Genomic DNA, 14,514 nt, shown 5'->3' on the forward strand with positions numbered 1-14,514 from the left:
TTAAAAATTCCTCATCCCTCCCCACACGCTCAGAAGCATTTTTCTGTCATTGGCTATGCTACATTTTCCTCTGTGCCACATAGTCAATGAATTGTTCACAATTAATCCCTGCAACCACCCAAGAAGGCCACTAGCTTCTTATAGACTATACTTTGGCTTTATTGTCTGGGTAGTGCACCTTAAATATTAGCTATGTTATATGTCATTCTGATGCATCTGTTTTTACATTACACGTTTCAAGATCTGCGCATGGCAGTGGATAGAGAATCTAGACTTATAACTTGCATTCCTCCAAACAATTTCAGTAGACATCTTAGTATTTTCAGGTATTTACGTTAACCGCCACTGGACAATTTATATCTTTGTGGGGTTTTGTTATTTGCAATTAGGTTTTATTTTACCCCTTGTACTACATACATTATGTCGCTTAGCAGAGGCATGGTACACCCTTTCCCTTGGTGAGTGACACTGTAGTCAGTTGACATTTCTTTTTCCTGTAATGTGCATATATTGCAACCACCTTTCAGGAGAACTCACAGAGAGACATTTATGAGCTCAGGCTGCCCCTCTTGTGGGTTCGTAGTAAGTGGTTGGGATTTTCGCTAAGAGCATCAGCTCTGTGTTAATGACATGCAGTCTCCGGAAAGGTTTATCCATTCAATTTGACTCTAGAGAGAAGATCTCTTCTGTCTGCTGATTAAATTAAGATTCTGTAATAAGCATATCTAGGTGCACTGACACGAGAGACACTCACGTTGATCTGTGTCTCCCAAAGCAGAGACCCAAGACTATCACATTTTAAAGGCAAGTACTACTGAATTTCAGTATTGAAATATGTCTTTTCCCTATATTACATGGCGGCGCAGTTTATGCTAGTGAACAGCCACTTCTTTTCTGCCCTTCCCTGTAATTTGTTATACCACACCAATGCACAGCTATATAGAGCCTCATTTGAAAAAAAAAAAATAATAATAATGATAAGCTGAGTATGACAGGACTCAGGTTTTTCTTTTAGTTTGTTTGTTTTACATTTATACTTTTGAATTGTTAGTATTTGTGTATGTGTGTAATACAGGTGACAAACAAACGTATGAAGTTAGTGACACATATTTTTCTATTCATTGTCAGGGGAGTGGCTATGGGCTGCACAGCTTTCTGACATATCATTACATTTTGACATTACATTATACAACATTACTCCTGTCTTATGTTCATAATTATCATTCATAATCATTTATTTGGTTTGTTCCAGACTGTAGGAATAACATTTGAATTCTTCAGTACAGTCTCATTCATTTGTATGTTGTCCTAAATATTATCTAAAAGCCTGGTGCTTGTGGAAATTCATACTGTTTGCCTGATGTAGCCTTAATCCGTTTTTGGGGAGTGCATCAACCATGTGTAGATATGTGTAGTTGTATATATTCTTGGACAGCAGGTCTTGCAAAGGGAAAATAATCTCTTTACGCTGCTGCCATCCCACAATAACTAAAAAAGACAGGTCTGCTTTCGTTCATGGTTTATAATGAATAAGAAAAAACATTCATAGTTTCGAAATTGATTTCAAACTCATATTTAGTTGTTATATGGACACTGCTTGTATGTGTAACACAGCAGTGGGGTGAAAGAGGCGTTCCAGGTGTCACTATAATCAATAAGTGAATAAGTACAGTACTATGACCAATATCTGACGAATTCAACAAATGGAAAAAGACAGAAAACAAAACAGATTGTGTAACTGTGAAGGACTTGATTTAGATGATGTGCTGCTACAAATCTGTTACAGACTGTGTCCCAACGCTTGCAAGGTCCTATTGATATATGTATATTTTAGTTGGCGACATCTGCGGTGCTAAGCGTTGCTGTGGTAATCACCTGTCAATCAAGCATGTGTGTGTGTGTGTGTGTGTGTGTGTGTGTGTCCAGGACTGTGACAAATTTCTGTTGATGAAGTTTGAGTTTCTGTAGGTGGCGCTCTTTTCTTTGTTCAGCCATAGTGCCTGTATCACCGCTCATGCTGACTACCCAGTTCTATTTCTAATGTGGACATTTATTTAAATGAAAAAGTCACGCATGATTACTGTAACATGTTTTCATTCTCATGCTTCTGTATGTAATGTATAGGCCCCATTAGCTGCCTACAACTTGCCAGGTTTTTTTAGAGTCCCACTAGGGAGGATCTATCACCACATTACATCCAGTCTAGTCGAAACCGCTCAGCCTCACACTCAACTTCAATGTCGGAGGGATGTGCCGAGAGTGACCAGAGATTAAGACCCCCGTCTCCAGACCCACTATTAGCCTAAGACTGAATCCTGCCAGAGCTTCCTCTCCTATATCAGCCCTTCTTTGTGTAGCTTTTAACTTCCCTGCTGTCTCAGTAATGAGCACACACAAAGGAGAGTGAACTTCCCACTCTCCTTTAAAAAAAATAATGTGTGGAGAGGAGGATGTGTACGAAAAAGCATTTAAGAATCTCTGCTTGGAACTTACGCTCTATAATGGGCCGTTAATATTGAATATGACTGAATTTCATCATTACATATAAAATATAATGTATTATTCCTATGCCCGAGAGCATGGGAATCACACTCACCACTGTCTCCCATTGCCAGAAACAAGAGAGAAGAAAGCATCGGCTGTTTTGTTAGGTCATACTAACACTGACACATCTCCAGCAACAATGAATCAGACAAAATAAAGGAAAAGATGACCATGACTGTACTGTGAGCTCATGTAGGCATAAAGATTCAGACAAACATTGAAAGTTTCTACAAAGTCAGTTTCCAATTCATTGGTAACGGGGCAGCTCCAGGCTGTGTATTGGCATTACAGATTAGAGTTTAGTTTCTCTGGTTTCTAATACTTCACATTTCACATTTTCTGATCGGGCTGCCCTTGGCTATAGGAATACCAGTACTTCCCTTTAAAACAGCACATTTAAATACATGTTTTAACAATGAGTTTAACAATCTTTTTGATTTCAATATGCATCACTACATTCTTTGTATTCACTGAATTTGATAGGAATTTCTCCTCAAATTCCTGTCTGGAATAGTTGTAGTCTTGATGCCTTTCAATTGGCTGTGCTTTTATTCTCTTTATTGATTGGTTTAACAGGTTTATCCAAGGCCAAACAACTTCAGGCAAAATAAGATGGGGAGAGGGGGCTTAAACAAACTCTACTCAGTAAAACATGCGATATGTGTGGCTTGATCCGAGAGGCACTTCTATCTCACAGTATATGTTATACCTTTTCACTCTGATTTCCCACATTATGTTTCTGCTTTTTGGAATATGTCATAAATTTGAGAAAACTGAATAAATACACTGACGCGAAATGACTGCTATATAATTACAATTGTGTGTGGAAATCATGTTTACAATGGCAAGCACAGATGACAGTGGTCTAAAGTAAAGGTTAGAGAAGTGGTTGTAACCGGATTTTTGCTGGATCGAATCCCCAAACCAGATTTTAAAAAATCTGTGCAGTGGGCAATGAATAAATTACAGCCCCTCCCTGAGTTACTACACTGCAAAAAATATTAAGGCAGTTCAACTTAAAAACATAAGTTTCCTTGCTGCCTTAAAATTGTGAGTTGACTGAAGTAGTACTGAATAGTTAGGTCAAAGATCTTTAGTTAGTTGTTCTAATGTAGAAAAGCTAACTGAGTGAACTTGAGGCAATAAGTTCAATCAACAAATGTCTAGTCATGCTGATTCCTATTTCCAAGTTGAATGCATTAATTGATGAACTGAAATCCTGTGTTATTTATTTTTTCACAAGGTTTGCTAGGTTTAAGTTCGATTTCCTCTTGTATCACATGATTAATACACAGCTCAGCATATAGTATGCAGCTGCAATACACTTACTTGTAGTGGATTGTACTTGCACTTGTACTTACTTGTGCAGAGAGAAACTTACTTGATTGTGAATTCCCAGATACATAGATAAGATAGATAGTAGATTTTATCATGGGTTTTTTTTGTTTTTTTTTAAACAGAAATGGACGTATGATTCACCAAACATACATACATAACAAGTCTCTATCCTGTAACTTCATTCAGACCAAAAGAAGGAAGAGTTTCTGGAGAGATAAACTGAATGCAATGCATACTGGGAAGTCTGCTAATAAACTAACAGTGTTGAGTTTAGTGAATGCTTTATAAGGTGTTCTTTCAACTCATAATTTTAAGTCACAAGATGGGAACTCATGATTTTAAGTCATGAAGCTCATAACTAGCACTTTTAAGTTGAAATTGACAAACACATCTATATACATTGTGTTAATGGATAAAGATGAGTTGATTTCCCTAAATTACACTCTATGTTTTTACAGTGTACCATCAGAGTGCTCCTGACTGAGGTACTTAACCCCCAGCCACTCAAGTAGAGCTGTTCAGCGGCCACCAGCAGAAGGTTTTGTTGTACTGGGCAGCTCCCAGATGTGAAAGTGGATAATTTCATAAGCCTGAATCATGGCATAATTGCAAAAAAGAGAAAGTGGACTCAGTGGGCCAATCTTCCCTGGCTTTTAAAAAAGATGCATAGTTGAAATTCATGAATGCTTTATCGCTGTTGCCCAATTGCCCCTTTTCTGTTTTGTTTCAGCAGGAGGAAAACAACCCACCAAAAAATGTGTCGTGTTCAGGCAAAGTGTTTTTTTGTTTATCACGATAATAAAACTCTTCTCCGCACTTTCTTTCAGGATACTTGACAGTTACCATAGAGCCCCTGCCTCCTGTTGTCGTGGGAGAGACTGTTACTCTCAAGTGTAACTTCAAAACTGACGGAAGGCTTCGAGAGATTGTTTGGTACAGGGTGAGTAAGCCTCTCTACACTTCCAATGCCATTAAGCAGCCAATGATGTCTGTAGCATCCATTTCATTCATTTTTAACTATACTGTATACCAGAAGGTCAATGCCAATAGTCATATTGCGTGTTTATTGTTGGGTCGGGAGAGCAAGCATGCTCTGTCAAACTCCAATTGTTAGAAAACGAGCTATAATTTTGGCCAGCTGTATGGGAGGCATCACTGGCTGTTGCTTGGGAACCTGATTTCTCAATCCGCTGGTCATTGCCATCATTTCTTTATAGTTCACAGCTGGCGACTCTACAGTTATTACAATCCCAGTTGGTGTATTACACTGTGATAATTAAGTTGCCGTACAGAAAAACCTCTTTACATATTCAAGATGGGATTTATGGTTGCTGATCTGGACCATAAAAACCGATATGCCCTTATATTTTGTATGATAATGAAGATATGTAAAAAAGAAAAAAAAAACAAAAAAAAAACTGCACAATATTACAGTTTGCGGAGTGGGGATTTGTTTCACTTCAAGAGAGTCACTGATAAGCACTTGAATTGGAAAGAGGCAGCAGCTGCCAGTACCCCATCCTGGTCCGACCATACTCTTTTGCCAAAAACTGAACAATATGTATTCTTGAGGGCTATACAAGATGTGCCGTGTAAATGTGGCTTTTCACAGAGTTTTTGGTGAAGTTGGTGAGGATTGTACTGATGCGGTGCGGGTAAAGTGTGGAACCGCCCCTATCAGCCTAGGCTTTGGGTCCTTCTCAAGATGCGTTCCTGTGTGTTTGTGTCCTCCATGACATATTTGATGTAATATCTAACAACCAAAATATGATAACAAAACAAAAGAACTCAAAAGGAAGGGCAGAAAAAAGGGGCATTGGATGATGATTTGGCTCACAAGAACAAACTGGAAGCCCCAAGATTTTGAGCGATTGTGAGAATGACGCATCACGTCCAAACAGCGCTATCTATAGTCTATAGTACAGTCAGTATAGGCTATAGTACAGAGAGTCGGTTGAATCAGCTGGAAAAATTAACAGCTGCATGGCTGAATTGATGGCCCGACATCAAAGACACGGTCCAAAGACAACTTGGGAAGAAGCTTCTCCACAAGGACACAAGCATCGACTTGCCGTTCTTGGAATCCACTTTGACAAACTTTGGAATATCCTGCACAGTGGTCATGTTCTTCCTCTCCTCTAAAATCTCAGACACAGTATAAAAGCTGCCAGTTTAATTGCTAAATTAGCAATTAAATTAGTTTGAAAATGTATTTAACACTGTCACAACACAACACACTTAACCCACATTAATACACAAACGTGTATAGAACCATCAATAGCACAAACAATGGGATTAAAAGGAATAAAATAATCCAAACGGTACACATAAAAATGGCTGCCGCTCCAACCATCCTGGAACGTTGATTTGAATGGGAATGACCGTTCTATCCATTCAAGTTCTGTGAGGGTTTTTAGCCTCCATCAACGTCTGCAGATCTCAGCTATATAGAATTTTATTGGAATCATTTTGCTTTAAGTTCATCTTGTGGTGAAATGTTGGCTGCAATGTTGATGAGGCATGGAGCTACAGCAGCACACTGGAAAACATCGTCTGTAATTCTCTGCAAATTATGTGGTCAGTTTTCATTTTAGAGCTTTTTAACTAGTGCACTTTTGAGAGTATCTGCCTGTATAAAATTGCTGTATTTCAACTGGAATTGCCCTGCTGTGGCAACAAGTGATGCTGAAAGCGAAACATTTCATTTTTATTTTAGTTTAGTTTGGCATTCTATATAAATATATATATAAATTTTCTACGGAAAACTATATGCACAGGCCGCACTCAGGACAATTCAGTTGAATATAGTCACTATTTATTTACATCTCAAGATGAGTAACAGAAAAGAACAGCCAGACATTTCGGCTCTGCTGCTTTCTTCAGTGGCTGTCTCTCAAACAAATCCAGGACCAGAGAATAAATGCCATCGGCATACACCACCTGTAGCCAATTAGCTTCAATTACCAGTCACACCTCTCAAGCTTATACCATGCTCATGACAAAAATCCAATGTGTAGGAAAATATTACAGAAATTATCATATAGAAAAACATAGAGAAATATACACAAATAAAATATATATATATATATAAATAAATGTCACCAATTATAGTCAACAAATACCTCCTTCTTACCACTCATTGCTACATAATAAACCAACTGAAACACACTCATAGGAAGCAAGAAATTCCCATTTCTTCATTTAAACAATTTGGTGTCATGGTATTAAGTTCAAAGATCCATCTACTTTCTTTTTTCAGAATTAAGGTGTCCCTATCTCCACCTCTAGGTGGAACCTTAACTAATTCTAGACCCATAAATCTTAGAGAACTGACATCATGTTTACATGCAGCAAAATAACTTGCTTCTGAAGGTTTGATATCTTTGTTTCTAATAGCACTTTTATGTTCACTTACTCTGATGTAACACAGGCCACAAGGACATTTTAACATGTAAATCACATATTTTGAATTGCATGTTATAGTACCTCTTACTCCAAACTTTTTTCCTGTGTGTGGATGGTAAAAAAAGAGGCTGATTTGATCTTTGCATTGCAATTCACACAATTGTTGCACAATTATTTTCTATGGAGCCTGCCAGGTGACATGGGGAAAATAATTTTTTAATGCATGGCCACGATTGTGAAAAGCATGTGCGAGTTACTAAAGCATGGTGCCCACGCTTTAGTGTAAAGTAAAGTAGAGCAGATATTCTCAACACAACAGGTGACAGTACACATTATCACCCAGGACCTTGGAGCTGATTACTTATGAATTTGGTGATTCAGTGATACGCTCCATGGCGATTGAGCCTATGAGGCCAATCAAGTGTCTCTTGCTCAGTTTGATTCTATGCCTGATGGCAAGTGACTCCATTATTATGTGGTATTTTAGTCCAAGGTAAAAATAAAATTGAAATAATTGTAATCTTTCTATCACCATCACTACTGTCAGAGAATGGTAGCAATGTTACATATATATATACATACACACACACACACACACACACACACACACACACACACATATATCATGGCCACAAAACCGTGGCCATAATAAATTTTAGCACAGCTTGAATGTACAGAATAATTTGGTTTTCTGTTTTTTCATCAAATACCTACAGAGTAATCCTGTGTAGTTTAAATACATTTCCATAGGTTAACACACAGGTTAATGCACTGGAATAAGACCTTTGTAAAGTAAAGTGTTACCCAACTTTACAAAAAGATGGCTTACTACCAATAAATTAATTAAAACTTCAGTTACATGCCTGAAGTGCATTTTCTCCTCTTCATTCTGTTGCTGCAGCACAAAGTAACTCTAAAATATAACAAGAAGTCCTTGATTAAATCAGGTGAGCGCTCACTATATGTGAATGTGTTATTTTTTTTATGTGACATTGTAGCTGACTGATTCTTTTCTCATCAGTGAAATGGCTGTATTTGTTTGTATTAATCGTGGACATTATTCCTCTATGTAAATTCATCATTCATTGTTCATTTCAGCATTCAGTGTCATTCAATTTATCATACAAAGGCAGACAAAACAAACCTTAGTGCTTTCACTCTTACTTGCGCGCCATCAACACCAATCAAATCCTTGATCTTTTATAATAACAGTCTCAGGTAATATTTGTGTGGTATCATCAACTTGAATATATGGTGCTGATCTTGTTGATTGTTCCCAACACAATAGATTTCCCTGCAGATTCTTTCATACTTCAATACTGGAGGGCTAACTGACTTACTGATGGCCCATTGGCAACGCTCATAAACAGTTTCAATCACAAGGGGGAGGTACTCTAGACACAAATACTGCACACACACTGTCATGCTATATAGGACCAGCAATGAAAAGAAAACACAGTACTGTATATGATGGGGAATTTCAAAGCTTCAAAGGACACCAATAAGATATTTCGGTCCTATGAAGCCAGATGACAGAGGCAACAATCTTCACCCTGTCTTGCCCTCATCTTTTTTTTTTTTTTTTTTTTTTTGCAGACATTACATTAATACTGTAGTACAATATCTGATGGGATGTTTGAACCCCGTCAATTACTCTGACAATAGAGGATGGCAAGGGAGAAATAAAGATGAAATGAAACTTTAATGATCCCCGTTGGGAAAATGTGTCATTGAGGGAGCAAATAATAATTGGATACAGCAAAGAAAAACAGAATAAAAACAGAAAAATAGAAAATAAACAAAAATATAGCAAAATGGGTGTTATAGGAGTGTGACCGACAATTTCAAACATTGTAACATGTTATGTAGAATATATGAATGAAATGTATAAGGAAAAGTATGGATGGAAGTATGGATTACAATGGAGTAAATTTTTTTTTTTTTGTCATGGATCCACATACCATAATATTAAAGTGGATTTTTTATTTATAGTTTCTTGCAAATTACTTAAAAGTGAAAGGCTGAAGTGCTTTGTGCCAATAAGTATTCAACCCCTTTGCACTGACTCTCCAAATTGAGTTAAGGAGCATCCAAACTCCTTTGAATGCCCTTGAGATGTATTTACAACTTGACTGGAGTCAACCTGTAGCAAATTCAATTTGGAATTGTTGGTAGAATTCAGCGACAGGAGGCAAGTATCTGGGGAAGGCTATAAAACTATTTGTGTTGAGAGTTTACAGGAGCACAGTAGGCTCTATCATTAGGAAATGATAAAACTGTAGAACTGCCCAGACTCTTCTGAGAGTTGGTCATCTGAACAAACTGAGCAGCCAGGCGAGAAGGGCCGGAAACTCCTCGGCTGCGATGGGACGTCTTGCCAGCAGGACAACAATCAGTGCAGCAATTGACAAATCTGAGCTGTATGGCAGAGTTGAAAGGAAAGGAAGCCACTCCTGAAAAAAGGCACATGCAAAAAGGCACGTGAAAGAACCAGAGAGCATGAGGCAAAAGACCGTGGTCTGATGAAACGAAAATTGAACCCCTCTACTGTAATGCAAAACACTGTGTCTGGCAGAAACGGGGCACAGCTCATCACCCATCTGACATCATCCCCACCGTGAAGCATGGTGGTGGCAGCATCATGCTGTAAGGGAGGAACTTGCAAGGATAGAGGGAACAATGAATGGAGCCAAATATAAGCAAATTCTGGAGGAGAACCTGCTTCAGAGGGATGCAGATGTATCCAAGAAAAATTGAAGCTGTAATCGCCTCTACAAAGTGTTGACCCAGGCGGTTAAATACTTATTTAAATGAGATTTTTCAGTATGTCATTTTCAATAAAACTGTAAAAACCTTCTAAAAATATGTTTTTACTCTACCGTTATGGGGTATTTTGTGTAGATTGTTGACAGAAATAATCTCAATTTCATCCATTTTTAATTCAGGCTACAACACCACAAAATGGAGAAAAAGTCAAGGAGGCTGAATCCTTTCTAAAGTCTGAAATATATAACAATGAAAAGCATATGGGAATATGAAGAAAACATCAACATTTGTTCCACAAATATAGAAGAATACAAAATATAGAGGCATGAATTAGGCAAGCACTCTAATGGATCAAGTTACAGGTTTTTATTTTTATTTTTTACATTTTATGATCATTTTTAATATGTATTGTACAGGAGGAAGGTATGGTGACATTCACCTTGGTTTCACCCGCTACTCTGTGCCGGGACACTGTTCATTAATGAGCGAGCGGCAGTTTATTGCTTAGGCAGGAACTCTGTCTTTAGAGTAGCTTCTGCTTTCTCACTTTTATCGTTGTGAAATAAAACAGTGTCTCTAGACTCATCTTAGCAAATGCTGACCTTTCAATGCAGGACAAAAAGAGATTTATAGCACTTTACACATTCGCCTTAGTATCATAGATCACTTTGATTGCTGTGACAATTTCATTTAATCAGGTAGGAATTGGAGAGTTTTGTTTTTGCTTATATGGAATCTTTGCATCAGACTTTTGCAGAATCTATTGATAGCTGTAGTTGAAACAACCCCTCTGAGAATAAGGCTGCCCATATTAAGCGTGCTCATGAGGAAAGCAGAGAGGTTGTAACAGGAATCAGCACCATCTCCCTGGTGGCCACTGCTCAGCACAAGTGTTGATAAATTATAAATCAATTACCCACACTTGGCTGCCAAAGTTTCTTTAATCTCTGCCTTTTATTTGACTAAACACTGTTGACTTCTCATTTTACCTACCCTGGTTGATACTCACCTGGGGAATCCTCATATCTAATCGAAGCTCGGCCAATCAGACGGAGGGCTGAACAAACCAGAGATCTCAGCAAGTGCTCGTTCATTACCTGTCTGTCGTTATCTTGACAGATTCCGTTTGAGGATTTTGTAATGCGTACCAGAGCCGGTCTGCGTTCTCAAACCGGCACAAACGCAGCGCAGCTTAGGCTCCCCTTAAGATAATCAAGATTGCTTTTGAGAACCTTTAAAGCCAGACTAACTCAAGTTCTCTTCAACATGAGATCTAGAACTGGAGCGAGAGAGATGGACGTAATGGACTTGATAGGAGTTCCCCAATGGTTTATATTTGATGAAATATATATATACATATATATATCTATATATATATGTATATAGATATATATATATATATATATCACCCCCCCCCCCCCCCCCTCTAAATCATGAACAGGGTATTTTTTTTTAAGAATATCCCTCATTTCAATTTACTTAAGAATACACAAGTTTGAGGGAGAGAGAGAGTGAGTGAATGCAAGAGAGTGAGTGAGTGTGTGAGAGCGAGAGAGAGATCTATTGGATGTTATAATGCTGTATTAGCCCTGCAGCTAATGCTTCACGAGCAAATAAACGAAAGCCTCTCAAGTGTTTGTGATTTTGCACTAAGGGCCACATGAATGCTTTTATTGTGTGGAATACTGGCGGGCCAGGGATTAAGCACTATGGATATGTAATACCATCAAGCTGTCTTTTATGCCATAATAGCATACCAAATAGTACTGATGGATCGTTGATAGGGAGGATGGCATTGTGCCGCTTGTTCGGGAGAAGAGTGTCAGAATGGTTGGATGTTGAGGAAGACGGGAGGCGAGGGGGGGGGGGGGGGTCCTCAGAGACTTTTCGTCAGTGAGGCGCATGGCAGCTCACCTCACGCTGTGCTCGTTCTGATTTTGTCATTCTAATGAAGGGGCACCCATGAGACCTCCCCCAATGGGCACCCAGGCACCCAATGCTGACAGTGGTGGCAAAGGGTTTTCTGCTGGCTCGCCTGTTGAGTGCCATTCTGCATTATGCTTAATGCTTAATCCCTGGGTCAGCCATCTCCGCTTCCCCCGTTCTCCCTCCCTCCCTCCCTTCCTGCCTCACTCTGCTCATTACAGCATTCCTCCATCCTCTCTGACATAATACTTCTGGGATCCTCTCTCTCGCCAATGCAAGCCTCTTCCCTAAGTGTGGGTCATTCACGACTGACCTGGGCTGGTGGGATATGAAGAAATAGGTTCTCACATATTATTCTCGTCATTCTCAGCTGTGTCAACCTCTGTCCATTTCATTATAATGGCTCAGACTCACCTGTCCTAATCCTGCTCTCTGTTGAATTGAACACCGTTCTCACACTCCATCTCCATTATAAATGTAGCCCAGCTTTATAAGATAAAGGTGACAATGTCAACAGTTTAGGAGAAAAAAAAAACATTAATGATGTCCTGGAGACATCATTGAGTGCACTTTGATTGGGGTAGGGTATTTATCCAGTAGACTTGGCTATCTATTTCAATTTTTCCTGATTTTGTTTTTGTTCAGTCAATAGTACAGTGCAAGACAGGGCATTGCAAACTTTTAGGAGGGCATCACATTGAACTATCACACAATAAAAGCCTGCCAATTTGAGTGATTAAGTAATGACTTAATGATGTCCTGGAGACATCATTAATGGAAGTTGGGTTTTTTTTCCTTTCTGTAATAGTTGTATTATTAATGTTATGAAAGCTCTGATACTTAAAAGAAAACATGAAACTTGCATCTGTATGTCATTGAGCTATTTTAAGCCACCAGGAGCTAGCTAGAAAATATTTATCACTTACTTAGATCCTGTTGAAATCCATGCCTCAGATTTTGAAGTAGGCATTTTGTCAGATGTGTTCTGTATTTTCCTGAGGGACTTTATGCCGGAGAAGTGGCATTTTCATTTCAGGTTTTTTTTTCTCACCTCCGTTTGGTATTGTGGTGACTCACCGTGAACTTGACTGCGCCTAAGTGGGAGGAGAGGCGCAGTGTTCAACACTATAAGCTAATCAAATCTATATTAATATTGCATGTTGCACATACAGTGCTGAAAAATGCCTTCAAAAGAAAGGAAGAAAAATGAAAGAGAGATGAGAGAGGCAGCCAGAGGGAGTATGTGTTTATCCAGCTAGAAAACAGGTGAGAAAGGGTGACAGTCAGAGGGCCATGTTAGCTGGGGCAGGCTAAAATACAGACGGATAAATGGAGAAATGCTCTTTAGAAGTTGTCCACAGGGTTATGAAACCAATCAAAGAGACTCAGAGTTGTGTATAATAAAATCCCATATGGTTCAGACTCAGTTCAGATTGTTTTTTATTGCAAAATATGAAAAATGCAAACACTAATGATAATAATGAGAAGAATAAAAATAGTATAGAAGCTACAAAATGACAGAAAAATAATATAAAAATCATTTCATAATAAGATAACCATAACCATTTCATAATAAGATCACCTCACTTCAGGACTGAAGAAAAAGATGCAGAAAAAAAAATGTAGGCTGGCCTATTTTTCTTTCTTTATTTGCATACTGCTGGTGTTTTTGCTGATCACCAGTTGTGTTTAACCCTGTGACATACTATGATGCATGTCCCATTTGCCAGATTTGTTTTTCACAAGGATGGTAACAGCGCAGCCAAATATAACTAACTCATGGCAAACAGGAAATGAATAATTTGTCTTTACGTGTCCTATTAGCCTACCATTACAGGGTTAAAGACAACTGGTAATCCTTAATGATGTTACCAATAGCATAGTAAATAAAACTGAGCAATTCTATGTCAAATCCAACAGATGTACTGTAGTTTATGCAGGCTTTCCACCCCCATGTGAGTGCTACAGATGCCTCTTTTGTCAAAATTGAGCCCCTGCCCCTAAAGCAGGCTCTGCACTGCCCTGCTCTTGAGCATCCTGTGCATTGGTACATGTAAATTGAGCAAAGCATTTAACCCCCATCTGGCCCAGTGAAGCTGTTTGAACTGTCGGTACAAGACTGTGGTTGTACGGAGTGGCTCCCAAGGGTGTGCCTGTGTGTGTAACCCTCCTCCAGGCTCTTATCTGGTTCAAAATTGGACTGTTTGCTGTCTTTTGAATGCAATTCCATTTTCATTTTTCCTGATTTTGTTTTTGTTCAGATGACAGTTATGGTTAAGTTAAGGCATTTCAAGTAAACTTGTAAGAGGGCATCACTTGGAAATATCACACAATAAAAGCCTGCCAAGTTGTGTGATAAAGTAATGACTTGATTTTTTAAAAGCTATCCATTTAGCTTAGCCTACACCTCATGAGCAGAAAACAACCCTTAGAGAGTTTGTAGAAGTTCTCATATCCAAATGCTGCACAACACTTCCCTCTCGACATATTGCCATTATCTGAGCAGCACAGAAGTGCCGTACACGTGTTCTTAAG

General features: G+C 38.7%; 1 protein-coding gene across 2 annotated transcripts in view; it reads left to right on the plus strand.

The window, feature by feature from the left end:
* Nucleotides 1–14,514, plus strand: part of igsf21a (immunoglobin superfamily, member 21a) — a 179,374-nt gene that overhangs the window by 61,878 nt on the left and 102,982 nt on the right. For both annotated transcript variants that reach the window (XM_071524295.1, XM_071524296.1), the window contains exon 2: nt 4,710–4,822. In XM_071524295.1, coding sequence (XP_071380396.1) covers nt 4,710–4,822 — 113 coding nt within the window. The remainder of the gene's footprint in view (nt 1–4,709; nt 4,823–14,514) is intronic.

This window comes from Centroberyx affinis, unplaced genomic scaffold, assembly GCF_046629955.1.
Source record: "Centroberyx affinis isolate AG114_WGS23_722 - 3 ecotype Tasmania unplaced genomic scaffold, CSIRO-AGI_Caff_v1 ptg001173l_1, whole genome shotgun sequence".
Classification (NCBI taxonomy): domain Eukaryota; kingdom Metazoa; phylum Chordata; class Actinopteri; order Beryciformes; family Berycidae; genus Centroberyx; species Centroberyx affinis.